Source organism: Chionomys nivalis, chromosome 8, assembly GCF_950005125.1.
Source record: "Chionomys nivalis chromosome 8, mChiNiv1.1, whole genome shotgun sequence".
NCBI classification, from domain to species: Eukaryota; Metazoa; Chordata; class Mammalia; order Rodentia; family Cricetidae; genus Chionomys; species Chionomys nivalis.
This window is the reverse complement of record NC_080093.1, coordinates 59,911,145-59,925,182: the sequence shown is the minus strand read 5'-3', so window position 1 is coordinate 59,925,182 and position 14,038 is coordinate 59,911,145. Positions and strand designations below refer to the sequence as shown.

The window sequence follows — 14,038 nt, the reverse complement described above, 5'->3', positions numbered from 1 at the left end:
GGAATGAAAAAGTTTAAAGGCTTTATTCGGTCTGCCTTTTTCTAAAAAGCAGTCTTTATTGATAGCAGGTAGCATAGTTTGTTTCTTGTCTTCAATCCTACCCCTGGAAGAAAAATGCCCGGGTTTTAGTGAGAAGGCATAATTAGATGCAGGACACATCCATCAAACACAACCCACTCGGCTAGAGATCTTCTAAATTAGACATAATTGTGTGCATGCCAGCACGGCGGAGCAAGAGTCTCCGCACGGTGTTTAGAAAGTCACCTCTGCCGCAGTTCGTGCCTCAGTGAGCCTGTGAAGTCTGGAACTCCATCCCAGAGTCCCAGAGGCTCCCCCGCCCTCCACACCACACGCAGGAAGCCAGAGGAGGCAATGTTCCTCACCTAAGGCTGTCCGGTGTGCTGCGTGTAGCCTCAGCTCTAGGCTCCTCCTCCTGTGAAGAGCCCTGCCAGGAACGCCACACGTTGCCACACAGCTTCCTCTACGCCTTGCTGAAGGACACAGCCCACATCGGCTCCTCGCCAGAGTCTGGAAGAAATCTCATCTGTAGAATTCTTGTTTGGCCTTCTAGTGTCATAGTTAATGGTCCCAAATCATAGGATGCAAATTCACCCTCTGCTGGAAAGGGACTGGGTCACAGAGGAGATGGCATGAGTACATGGTCCTTGTCCTTCTGCATTCTGATTGTCCATAGCAGCACCCACCTTGGGGGTGACTGTCCGTACAGGGCTCCCACACATGTGAACGACTCTAAAGAAGTCCTAGCCTGTTTTCTTATAGCAAATGATGTTTAAGGTTAAGTACATTTGTTTTAACTGCTTCGGGAAGTAGACGTCACTTAGAAATGAGCCTTTAGGTGATTCTCTCCTCAGGGCACTTCCTGAAGCATCCCAGATTCTGTATACCCAAATCTTCCATGGGCTGGGCCATGTTTTCAACTATTGGGTGAATCTGTACTCCAGGAAAGATGGAGGAGGTGGTGGCAGCTGTGTCCTTTATGTTTCCTTTGTAGCATGGCATGCACATGGCACCACTTGGTGAAGAACGAGACCCCAGGAAGGCTCCCGCAGAAGGCTGTGGAGTTGAACCACCTGCTGTCCAGAGCCTTGCCATGTCTGGTCTCCAATCAGTGGTTAACTAACTTGACAGGATCCAGGAGACAAGATAGGCACCCCACACTGCACTGGGGGCATCTCCGTTAGGCTTGGGTGAATTCGTCTTGCCGGTCTGTCTTCCATTCTGTTCCTAAGGGTGTCCATGTCCTGATCGGGAAGCTTCATACAGAAAGAATAGCTCTGCTCATGTGGCCAAAGTCTGGACTGGGGCTTTGGAGCCTCTCGTCTTTGCCCTGTGCAGAAATGATCAGAGCTGCCACGCACCGTGAGTCGTCGTCCCTTCTCAAAGTCACCAGCCACAGCTCCACTTCGCACATCCTGAGATCTGGAATCCCAGGAAGCAAGATGCTTTTGACCTGGAATTACCGACAGTTGTGGGTTTCTTGTGGACCCCACCCACAGTGTGTTAAAATCCCTCATACTCTAGCCTCATACTTCCTCCTGTGGTTGAAGTTAAAGGAAACAGGGTCTCTTTTTTCAGCCCCCAGCCATCTTCCAAAGCCAAGTTAAAGAGCAAAAGTGGACTTTGTATCACAATCTTCACCTCCTGAGTCCTCCATGGAGGTAGGTGACATGCTGGCCTAGAGAGATGGACCCATGTCAACCATGCAGATTGGAACAAGTGTCCCCAAGGGATACCAAGCACTGTACTAAGTGGTTTTCAGGGGTCTGTAGCTTGTTCTGAGCTGGTACCGAGGAACTTGAGTATGGCATTTAAAAGAGTGGGGGCACAGAGCCCCTAATTATTGGAGTCTCAGCATTCGTCGGTGGGGAGGTCTGGAGAAACTCCTCCATCATAAGAACAGCTGTTAGCACCGCTGTCACGCCATAGCTCTTCTCTGGACGAACAGCCGGGAAGGCTGGTGGAAGAGGGCAGGGCAAAAGAATAAATTTCATTTTATTGTAGAAATGGAAATTTGTGTCATGGCTTTAAAAATCTGGTTTTATGTGTGTGTTTAAAGCCATTCATTTTAAATGTAGCCCCATAAATCCTTGCTTCGGAATCAAAGCTGTTTAATCACATTTCACCCATGGCTAGTTATCTAGTGCTGATGGGGAAAGAGTTAAAAAGAACCCCGGAGTGAATCAGAGGTGAGATCTTTAGCACAAGCATAAAAAATCAATTTAAGATGAATTTTAGTACTATAAAAATTCTTCACATATCCTTTTAAGAGTGGGAAATGCTAGGAAACATGGCTCGCCCTCTGGAAGGTGGAAGGAGGGCCAACATGGGCAGCAGAGGGCTCCGAGCTGTCGCTGAGAAAAACTCGTGCTTTAAAATGTTTCCTCCTACGGTGAACACTGATGTTCATCAGAACCCCTGTGTGCAGCACCCATCAGCAGCCACATTAACCTGGCCTTGGTGTTGAGGTACTAACTAGCCTTAACTACCTGTTTTATCTGTACCTACCCCACTTCACCCCCTCATGTTTATGAAGGTGGTAGTTTGTACAAGACCTAAAGGCAGTCCCATCCCTCTGTGTCCTTGGTTGGGAGTCTGTGCACATAGACTTGGATTTTAGTCACTGCCTGTCTGAGCAGGTGGAGTGAACCCTGAAGACTACAGGCTCCTTGCTGGCTGCCTTGCTCTAAAGGGACCTGCTTACCTCCCGCAGACACCATACCTATTCCCTATTCCCTCGGTTCTCCCGCCTTCGTCATTGCCAGGGACCAGGAGGGCAAAGTGCATTATGTATTTCTCCATCTCTTCCTTTAGACATCCTTGACACGCCACCCCCTTGGTTAGTGAGCAACAGAGGAAGAATAAAATGACGGAGCATGTATCTCTAAAATTGAGTAATATCAAAGCCAGGCACGGGCAGAAGTTTCCCTTCCCACGATCAGACAGTGCTAATAGGGAAAGCAATCAGGGCAATGAGACAGTTCCATCTCCCTAGGAGACTCCCAAGAGAGGCCTGTAGTCTGCATGCAGAGCGAGCTGTCATCCCTGCGGCCCACCTGGGGTGTACAGGCAGCGGCGGTGGGGAGGGACATCATACCTGTTTGTTGGGGCGCAGGGCGGAATGAGGCCCCGCTTAGCGGTTTCAGAAAGAGCAGTTGTGATAGCCACAGGATTGGGCAGCTCAGGACCCGGTTGTGTGTATATAGGAGTTGGGGGTACAGAGGACAGTGTCTGGTGTCACTTCTGAGGTGCTGTCCATCTTCTTTAGACCCTAGGGTCTCTCACTGGGTCGGCACTCACCATGCAGGCTAGGCTGTCTTCCCGTCCCCAGTGCTGAGAGTCCAAGCACATGCTGTGGTCCCTGCCTTTTCACTTTGACACTGAGAGTCTGACTTAGATCGCCGCCGTGCTTGTGTGGCAGTCCTTTGCCAGCTAAGCTATTGTCCCATCCTCCCAGGCCTGGTGTCTCCTCTCATCCATCCACATCTGCCCCGTATCCTCATGCATTATGGCTTCTTTCTCCATCCGTCCTCTGGTTCCTTCCTAAGGGCCGAAAGCATTCATATGAGTCTAAAGCCTTTTCTGAATGACTTCCAGGTCTCTCTGAAAACAATACAAAGGAACCCTGCTCTGCATCCTAGCCTGGAAGTTCATTTCTTTGAAATATACAGGGACTTAGTGGAGACACAGAGGCCCCCACCAAGATGCTGTCCTAAGCAGTTACACACCTGCGCAGGCCGGTTGGCTCTGCTGTAAGCCTGCCACTGCCTATGAGAGTCAGGTCTGCAACACACAAGGAAGGAGCCACACACCAGCTCCTTGTGTCTCCTCAATCAAAACCTTCCCTGTCATGCTCATGGGATACCCCGCCATAGGACCGTTTGACCCTGCTTGCTCTGGGAACCAGCTCCTCTGTGACTTGAGACCTTCCCGCCCCACCTCTAAGCTCTGACCTGTTGCTTTCTGCTTTAGTCTTTATCCAAAACTGTTGTCCCCATCCCCACCCCTGGCAGCTCTGGTGATTTCTGTCTGTGGAACCCATCTTGCTCTCCACCAACTTCACATAGGCAGCCAGGCCTCGAGTCCAGGCCCTCGGCCCTACCTGTCACACCTTTTGGGGGCGGGGGGGCATTTCCAAAGCTGACTGAAGGCCTCCCCTCCTCACCAAGATGGCCATGTGTGGACACAAACCTGTGCAGTGAATAGTTGTGCCAACCCTCACAGGACACAAAGGAAGTTGGTAAGATTCACAGTCCAAGGAATCTGCACCTCTACACCATCCAGACCTTTCCACCTTGCCATGAGAACTTTGAAGGACCCAGAGAAGCTGTACCTTCCAGGCCCAGGAAAGTCACACAGAAGCTGCTGCTGTCTAGAGCTGGAAATGAAGAGAAGGAGAAAGCTCACAGTGTCTGTGCCTCCTGGGTGTGGATCCCAGAAAATTGAAACAGAAACTGAGTCTGCCATAAAACTCCAGGCTCGGAGCCCAGAGCACAGAAGTGGCCTTCCCTTGCAGCGTGTACTCTTAGCCTGTGGAGCACAGCCTCAAAGGCAGACCCCAGCTGAGCATGAACAGTGGGCTCCATGCAGGGCCAAATCAGGAAACAGAAGACGTCTCCGTGGAGGAGCAGCGAGAACCCGTCCAAAACGGCTATGAAACATTTCAGTTTTAAACGCCAGGGCATCAGCTGAAGGAGGGGGACCGCAGAGAGTGAGCAGGAGGATTTGTTACTAAGCACCTCCAGCTAGACACCCCAGGCAGGAGGGAGTCACCCCCACTAGCCTCAAAGCACTAAACTCATACAGTGATGTCACTTGCCACTGGTGCTAGGGAACATGGGTCAGTATACTCTAAGGAGCTTCCACAGATGTAAGCCAGAACCATCTGAGAAGGGATGGATCCCCTTCTGCTGTGGGCATTCAGGGTGAGATGTGGGATGTGGATGGTGCAGTCTGATTACCTGATGTTTGGGGAGAATAGTTTAGGCGATGGTTAGCTGATGATGCTGACTCTCAAGCCCTAAACCAGGGCATGGGATGTTCCTATGTGTCGGTTCCTGGTTCCCATCCCCAGGCACTATGCCTGCAGAAACTTGGAATCCACCTTTTGAACCCTCCCTGCCTGTAATAAGCCTGGGGGTGGAAAAGTAAATACAGGGACTGACTGCAGTGCCTTCCCACCCAGCGTCCCTTAGTGGTCATTTCTGTTATCTGGAGGTCTCTGTGCGTCTGGCAAAGACTCAGCCAGAAGAGTAGCCAAGAGTCTCCCTCCATTAGCTGCAGTAGGTATGCTTTTCATGTGTGTGGTAACTGGGCTTCTTATCCCTTTTGCAGCCCCACAGAGGCCCCAGCTAGTCCTGAGTTGCTCAGTGGGCCGGAGGGACTGCCAGAACCCCTGGTGCAGTGCACAGCCTGGCTGGAAGCCTATTTCCATGAACCTGCAGCCACGGAGGGGCTCCCCTTGCCCGCTCTCCATCACCCTGTGTTCCAGCAAGGTCGGTAACCGCGCTCTCTTTGGGGAGCCTGACTTATTAACTATGGCTGACATCACAGCTCGTTTACTGACTACACAGGCTTGGAATTTTCACTCCGTCTAAACACAGGCGGCATGCGGCCAAGCCGAAGGCTGAAGGCTAAGAGCTCACGACCCCGCCCACTCCGAGTGGTTGTGTTAGTTTTGGCACATGGTCCTATAATTCTTGGCAAAAGCAGTAAAAATGATGCATGCAGATCAACTCTTGACTCTGGCTTGGCTGAAAGGTTTAAATGGGAACACATCTGAATGGCAGTAAATTCTTCAATAAGCTTATTGTTAGCTTGAACTCTCTGCCTGCCAACCACACAGAGAATGAACCCTGTATCTGGACAGTTAGCCACTTCTGTGAAGTGACTTGGTAACAGTGTCTTCAGAGGCCACTCCACCACTGCATCTTCCCAGATAAGTTTTAATTTCTCCAGCTTACCATGTATGTGTTCTAAACGATGAATTTTAAATGCATTGCTTAAATATAGTTGGCTAAGGGCACTGAAGGTCTCCCAGTAATCTAAGAAAACATCCCATTTCTTCTAAAGCTTGTTTGGATCTGTTCAGCACAGAAATTAATTACCGCAGCTAAGATCATTCCGGACCTATAGCAGAAATTTCGTCTGCATACTGACTTTTATAAGAAATCATTTCATATAAATTAGTATATATTTGCTTTTAGACATACGCATTCAAATACGTGTGTCTCCTTAAGGGGAAACTATAATATTTTTTTAACTATGGTGAAGCAATCTTGAGGTTCAGAATGGTGTTTTCTAATTACAATTTAGGGATGTTTGAATTGTTCCTGCTTTTCAGTTCACACTTGAAATAGGAGAATTTGGAGGGAAAAAAAAACAAGGTCAGAAGCCCTCTAAGTTCAGGCTGTTGCCTGACCAGGTTCACTAACGAGGTCAGACAAGTGAGGGGCTAAAACACGAGAATCTACTTTATGCAAATAAACTGAAAGAACAGCTTGAATGAATGGGCACCTTGTTCACCCCTGTGTTATCCAGGATTGTCTTTGGAAGGCTGTGCCCAGCAGGGGTGCCAGAATTTTTTAAGGGGTTTCTGGGAGAGGTGGATGGGTATCCAGTGACCACACCTTCATCATTCACCCACTGGGAAAGAGAATTTGTCTGTGTACCTGCCCATGCTTTGTGGGGGGACTGAGAGCAGTGACTGAAGGGACTGCGTGTGATTGTTGAACACGTCCAACTACCCAGCACTGGGGGCATGTGTTGCTATGGAGTCCAAGGAAGTGAGGGCAGAGTCAGACACTTCCAACCACTGTGTCCCTTTGGGGTTATTGCTTGCTGAACAGGAGGGAGAGAGGGAAGAGAGGGAGGGAGGGAGAGAGAGAGAGAGAGAGAGCGCACACTTCAGTTCAGGGAAAACTATCCTATAGAGGCAGAGCTATCTCCATAATCCCATGAGGTAGTAGATGAAGAATGAGCCTGTAAAATCCTAACCTTTCCTGAGATTGGTTTTATGACTTAAAGAAAACTGTAGAGGCCAAAATTGTGAGGAAATGACTCACTTTTGGCAAGCCAGACAGTGGGGTCTGCTGGCCTGGTGCCACCAGGGTCCAGAGAGTACCTCGCCCTTACACAGACCAGGCCAGTGACCTGGAGAAGGTGTGGTGTGAGTGTGATCTCATGGTCAGCGGAGGGTGCCCACCAAGAGTGGCACTAGAAGAGCCAGGGATTCCTCGGCAGTAAGAGATACAGAGGAGCCCTGCCACACTCTCTGCCACTCCCGTGCATATCAGTGGACTCCTGACTGAGGTGCCAGATCCCAAGAATCCCCAAGCATGTCCCCAGCACTTCAAGAGCCCACACCAGGCCTACACAGTGGCAGTGCCCCGTGCCAGCAGGTTCTTGTGGATCTTTGGAGCCTGGAAGATAGATAGAACCATCAGAATAGAGTGAAGCCATGGGCCACCCCCAGCTCTGCAGTATAGGTGAGCGCTTCCAGACAGACAGGATCCGCTCTGGCAGTGTTAGGGCGAGGCTTCTTCTGCATGCTTTTTCCTCCTGGTGTCTTAGGAATTCTAAGACCCAGGCAGTCCACTCCCGAGGTTGCTTGGACTAGGCCTACCCCTGATAGTTAGTGGCTGCTGTGGGGGCCGGGGTTTCCCACGCCCTAGCATGTGCAGGCCAGGTGTTTTTAATTTAGTGTAGTCATTTGCTCCTGGGCAAGGACCAGGTGTACAGATTTTACAGCCTGGAGAATCAGGGCTATGGTTGGTTAGGGCACCCTGGCTTACATGGAATTAATTGGGTTCACTCCACATGTGTCCAGTTTGCATCTTGGAATGCCAAGGAACGAGCAGAAGGAAAGTCTCACTGAGAGCATCCTGGATATCTCAGTATCCTCTGGGACCTGGGGGACCCTAGACCAATCTGTACAGAGCAGGAAGAATGGGTTCACTTTGATACGGAATTAAATTTCCTTTACCTGTTCCGTTTTCTGTGCATTTTGATTTCTGGATTTATCTTATGCTTTTGCATGTCTTTTTTTCCTGGGGGTTGAGGGGCAATGTTTGTTGTGGGTTATTTTTGTTTTGCTTTCTTGTTTCCATATTCTTCATGATTTGGTCCTGATCTGTCCATTTCAACGTGTTTTTAGAAGAGATTTATGGGCTGGAGAGATGGCTCCGTAGGTGCTGTGCTTATTGTTCAAGCAAACTAACTGGGTTCAGATTCCAAGTGTCTACACATAAGACAGATGAAGTGGTTCATACCTGTTATCCCAGAGCTCCTGTGATCTCTGATGAGACAGGAGAATTACTGGAAGCTACTGAGCCGGCTAGCCTGGCCTATACGGTGGTCACTGGGGTCATTTATCAGATACCCTGGAAAATCATATATTTACATTATGATTCATGACATTAGCAAAATTGCAGTTCTGAAGTAGCAATGAAGTAATTTTATGGTTAGGGGATCACCACAACATGAGGAATTGTATTCAAGGGTTGTGGTGTTAGGAAGCCTGAGAACCACTGGTCCAGAGGCTCCTGATGGTGCCTGATTCTGGGACTGTACCAGTAGCAACCTCCCCATGATCCTTCCATCCATTCTCCTGGCTGACTGACTGCCCAGGACATCTGAGCATTTGAGTATCCAAGTCGCATCCAGCCCAGTGTGCTTCAATGTTGATAGTTGGGGGAGGGGGTTCTCTTGATTTGGAGGTCCCAGGTGTATTGCTAGAAGGCAGCATGTAAGTAGAGATGCTCATTTGTTCATGGCTGCCCAGACCCAAATTATCACACAGAAACTATATTAATTACAATACTGTTTGGCCTATTAGCTCAGGCTTCTTATTAACTAACTCTTACATCTTAAATTAACCCATTTGTACTAATCTGTGTATTGCCCTGAGGCTGTGGCCTACCAAAAAAATTCTTGTGTGTCCTCCTTTGGCAGCTACATGGTGTCTCCCTTATTCCACCTACTCTCTCTATATATCTCTGTTTGGATTTCCCACTTGGCTTTACTCTGTCCTGTCATAGGCTGAAGCAACTTCTTTATTTACTAATGGTAATCTTTATTAACCAATGGTAATAAAACATATTCACAACATACAGAGGGGAATCCCACATCAGCAGTGTTGTAATAAGAGCAGCGGGGCTGTGTCCCGCCACCCAGTTAGCTCTACCCGAAATAATTACACGGAAACTGTATTCTTTTAAACACTGCCTTAACCCATTTCTAATAATCTGTGTAGCACCACGATCTGGTGGCTTACCAGGGAGATCTTAACCTGCATCTGTGTCTGGTGGGCAAATCATGGCGACTGACTGACTCGGCTTCTTTCTCCCAGCATTCTGTTCTGTTTACTCTGCCTATCTAAATTCTACCCTATCAGAGGCCAAACAGTTTCTTTATTAATTAACCAATGAAAGCAACAGATAGAAAGATGACCCTCCTCCATCAAGCAGCATTTCAGGGGAGACATCCCTGAGAGCCTCTGGGTCTTCTGACCCCCTCTGGCTATGTCTTTGCAGGACTGGTCCTATAGATCACAGGCTGCTCAGGCTCCCTATGTGTCTACAAAGTTTTGTCGGCATTGGCTGCCCTTCCCCAGAAGACACCAAAGCCCTAATGGACAAGCTCATACCCTCCCTGAGAATTATGCTCTACAAGAAACTGTTGAGCTAGCTCTGGGGCACAGAGATGACTCAGTACAGTAATACAGTGCTTGCCCATACTGCAGTGTTTGTCTGGCAAGGGCATGAGTTTAGTCCCCAACAGTGTCCCCTGCAAAAAAGGAAATGGTTTCCAAGTCTCCTGAGGACTTTCTGCGGCATGTTTCACCCTGTGTTGCATTGATAGTCTCTGATAATTTCTTTCTTTTTTTTTTTTTTTTTGGATTTTTCGAGACAGGGTTTCTCTGTAGCTTTTTGGTTCCTGTCCTGGAACTAGCTCTTGTAGACCAGGCTGGTCTCGAACTCACAGAGATCCGCCTGCCTCTGCCTCCCGAGTGCTGGGATTAAAGGCGTGCACCACCACCGCCCGTTCCAAGACATCTGATAATGTCTTGGAACGTTTAACAGTGGCACACTGAGGGGTGGTGTGCTGCCATTGATTGACAGGTGAAGCTCTGGGCGGCGTGTACATACGTCTAGGAGTGTGCACGTAGCAGACCAAGGACGTGGGCATTTGCTTTTGTCTTGAGAACAGTTAGCTAAGGCGCTGTGTATTTCCAGTTACTTCCAAGTCACTGTAGTGTTTTAGAAGATGTCCTGGGAATCTCAAGATCATGACTTGGAGACCATAGATGAGGGGTGCCACAGCTAACCAGAACTATCATGGGGGTGTCCGGAAGCAGTTAGAGAGAAGGAAGGCTGCTTCCAAGCCTGGATTTCCAAAATACGATGTAAGGTAGACCCAGTGTCGGGATCACTGAAGGCTGACATACACTCAATGTCATCTCAGGGCAAAATCACAACTAGCCAGACCAAGAAATTGTGGGGGTTCCGGATGCCTCTATGCACAAGCGCCCATGGCCAGTCAGCAGTTGCTAAGGCACTAGGGAACCTAGCAACCAGAGAGCTGGGTCTGTAGCTAAAGATGCAGTCCAGGTTTTGATTCCCAAGGTCCTCAGAGGTCTCCAGGAGTAGAGGGTTGAGCCTGTAAAGGCCTCTGCCCCAAGAGGCAGGGCTCCACCATACAACCCAACCAAGTCTAGCAGGTGGTACAGAAGAGCGTGCAAGAGCCAGTCACAGTCACGTTCAAGCTGGTGACCCCCACAGTCATATTGTGAGTGCTACTTTTGTGGAAAAACTACAACTTGCCTCTAGATTTTTCTCAGTGAATCTCTGAAAGTGTCTATGAAAAATAAATCCCCTTTGGTTGTGCCAGCCCGTAGAGGGGCTGTCTGCAGAATCCTGATGCTGGATCTCGGGTGTGGCTCTTCTCCAGAGGCAGCCGATGTTCAGTTTTCTACATGAAAAGACAGGCATTGTCTCACTGCATTCTGTAGAGGTTTTTACATTTGAGACGAGCTCTGAAAACACAAATGATCTATCAAATCACTGGTTTTTTTTTTTTTTTTTTTTTTTGAAAGCAAGGCAGACTTTTCACTCCAAAAGGGGTTTTTAAAGTTTTATTCCTTGCTGTTAGGACCAAATAAACATATGCTATTCCCAGAAAGACTGGTCACATCTTTTAGTTCGTTATCCTAGAATATTGTATGTTAATATAATACAGATAATTTTAGTCATTTAAAATTTTTGGAGTTGTAGTGGAAAATACTAACTATATAGATGAATATTTTACTAAAGCATGCATAGAATTGGGCTACATATTATCAGTATTTTAAATATAGAACTGGACTGTACATTATCAATATATTAAGTATTGGTATACAGTTAAGAATAATGTCAAAAAATTAATGGTAGGAGACAGAAGTGTAAAAACTCTTCTTTAATTTAAATGATTTCCTGAGTTTTAGCTGAACCCCTATGTTCACTCAGTCTTGAAATATGAGATTTATGAGTCTCTTATCTAAAGGCCCGCTGTCTTCTCGCAGAAGGAAAAGTCAGATCCTTAGAGTAAAAAAGCATCCCTTCTTCCCAGCCACCAGAATGGCTGATGGCTGATGGCTTTGTGATGCTGGGAAAACCCCCAGGACTGTGGACCCTGGAAGCTCACCAGGTGTGTCCTGCCCTGGGCCATGTTTTTATGCTGTATAGTAAATTACTTCTGAAGAAAGTTGAAGGACAAAACAGGGAAAGAGCATTTCATTTTCAAATGCTCATAAATACTTTCTGCTGTTAGCTCAGATCACTTGGAGGTTTGCTTCCGCCAGAGTGTTCAGGCAGGCATTGACAGTGCTTGGGAGTCGCAGGTGAGCCCTGTCCCTCAGCCAGGGTGAACATAGCCCATCTGTTACTATGGCAACTACTTTTCTTTCCTTGATGACTACTGTTAATTAGGGCACAAATGCGTTTTGTGTGAAGGGAACCCATTCATAAACTTGGCTATGATCTCACGTGTGCACCTTGTCTGCCTTTAAATAAAAAAGTAAACAAACACTCCTCCTTGGACTGGGCTCCTCTGCCCCTTGTAACCCCTCCAAGCAGTGTGATATTCCTCTTGAGCCCTTCCTTAAGTAAATGGCTTTGGGAAGACCTAGCAACTGAGCCAGGGTGACAGACGGGCTTATTGCAGCCAAGACACACTTTTCATAGAAATTCGCATCTCTTTCCTCTTCTCGGAATAAAATATGCAAGAACGAACATAAATGGCATATCCCCCCCTTTCCTTCCCCAAGAATTGGGCCTTTGATGTTCAAGAGCAGCGAATATTAAAGGCCAGCCCTGGCAGGCTGTGGAAACCATACCCATTTATGACGAATGTAAAACAGCACAAATCTAGCCGAATGCGATGCTATCATTAGTTTGTACGTCGCATTCTTGAAAATAACCGTGGAGGAGCCAAATCGGTTTAAAAGAAGATAACAAAATGGTTTAAGCTACTTAGGTTGAATGCCAATTATATTTTAATATTCAACTGAGCATATTTTACTAAGAAAAAAGGCGGCGTTGACGCATGCATAACTCATTGGCAGCGTCGACCAGCTGTGCCACTGTACTCTGCGAATCACTTTGTGCATTTCAGTAGCACGGTAATTTAGTAGCGGCCTACCTGAGTGATGGCATTTTCAATGAGCAGGTAATCTACAGAGAATTTTTATATGGTTATGAGTTCTGTGCTTCAGCCCAGCAACACAAAAATACATCAAGACCAATTACGGTATCAGCTTTCAGTGTGATACCCTCGCCACGCGAGTGCATGTATTTCTGCCCCAGGCATTTCAAATTGCATCTAATTTGAAATCTTTGGGGTTTTAATTAAATTTCAGAATATATGGAATTCTTCATTAGTACCTGCTCTGAATAGCAGATCCCTCTTCCCTCCATCTCTCGTTAAAGAAGTAGGCGGCGGTAAATAGTGTGCTCAAGAGCTGATCATTTGCGGGGCCCGGGTATCGGGACAGAAATGGTGAAATGCAAAATAATATCAAAAAGATTATTAGTCCGGGGAGAGTCTCTTGATTTGTATTTTAATGGAATTTTACATTTCTCTTAATGATTTGCAAATTGTCCTCTGATTATAAGATGCATTAAGCTTTTCATTTTAATGGCAAAGACACAGCCATTAGCAGAATATTTTTCCAGTCTTCTTTTTCGAGTGTTTCCCTGCAGCAGATAAATATTGAAACCATTAACACCTTTTGATGTGCACTACAGCCTTCGTCAGAGATCCCTGCATGGCCAGCCATGGTGGCTCATACCGAACACCTGGCCAGGATCACCTCTCCACCTGAGGACAGCAAGAGGCCATGATACCTGCTTCTCTCCTTAGAAAACAGATTTTTGTTTTCAGTATTTCACTGGGGTGCGGGGTGTCATTTATTTGTGTTAAAGCTGATTCATTTCAATATTATTTGATGGTCCAATTTGTCTTAAAAAGCCGGCCTTGCTAGAACCAAGGCGGGGGGGGGGGGATGCTGCTCCCAGCTGTAGCCTGGGGCTGACCATGAACTGACAGCAGAGCAGCCTTGCCCTGCTCCTCGGGAGGCTTCCCTGGAAACCCAGTGCATCAAGGGAGATGCACCAACTGTGTTAGTTGGCTGACTGACCTGACCACTCGTGACCCCACAAAGTAACACTTGACTTTAGGTTGGCCTCTGGGATGACACATCGACCTTAAGGCCAACACTTGTGGCTTCTACAGAGTCCTTAAGTACAAGACCAGCGTAGCCTCCTGTTCTGCTCGAGCAGCCCCACATCCACAGGAGGTTTTGACTCTGGCTGTGAGGTGTGGTTCAGAAGGCAAAGGAGAGACTCTCGGGGTTGCCTGGTGCCTGCTCTGTGTAACAGTCTTATACTAGAGTTCTGCCTCATGATGTTGAGGCTACGAGGGTTTAACAAAGGCACTGGGAAGTGCGGTGCCACGGTGAGGGGAAGCTGCTGCTCTGTTGTAG

At 47.7% G+C, this 14,038-nt stretch overlaps 1 protein-coding gene across 1 annotated transcript in view; it reads left to right on the top strand.

The window, feature by feature from the left end:
* Mgmt (O-6-methylguanine-DNA methyltransferase) overlaps positions 1-14,038 on the top strand; it is a 239,772-nt gene that overhangs the window by 184,100 nt on the left and 41,634 nt on the right. Inside the window, exon 3 of the mRNA XM_057778663.1 lies at positions 5,353-5,513. Within this exon, the coding sequence (XP_057634646.1) occupies positions 5,353-5,513 (161 nt within the window). The remainder of the gene's footprint in view (positions 1-5,352; positions 5,514-14,038) is intronic.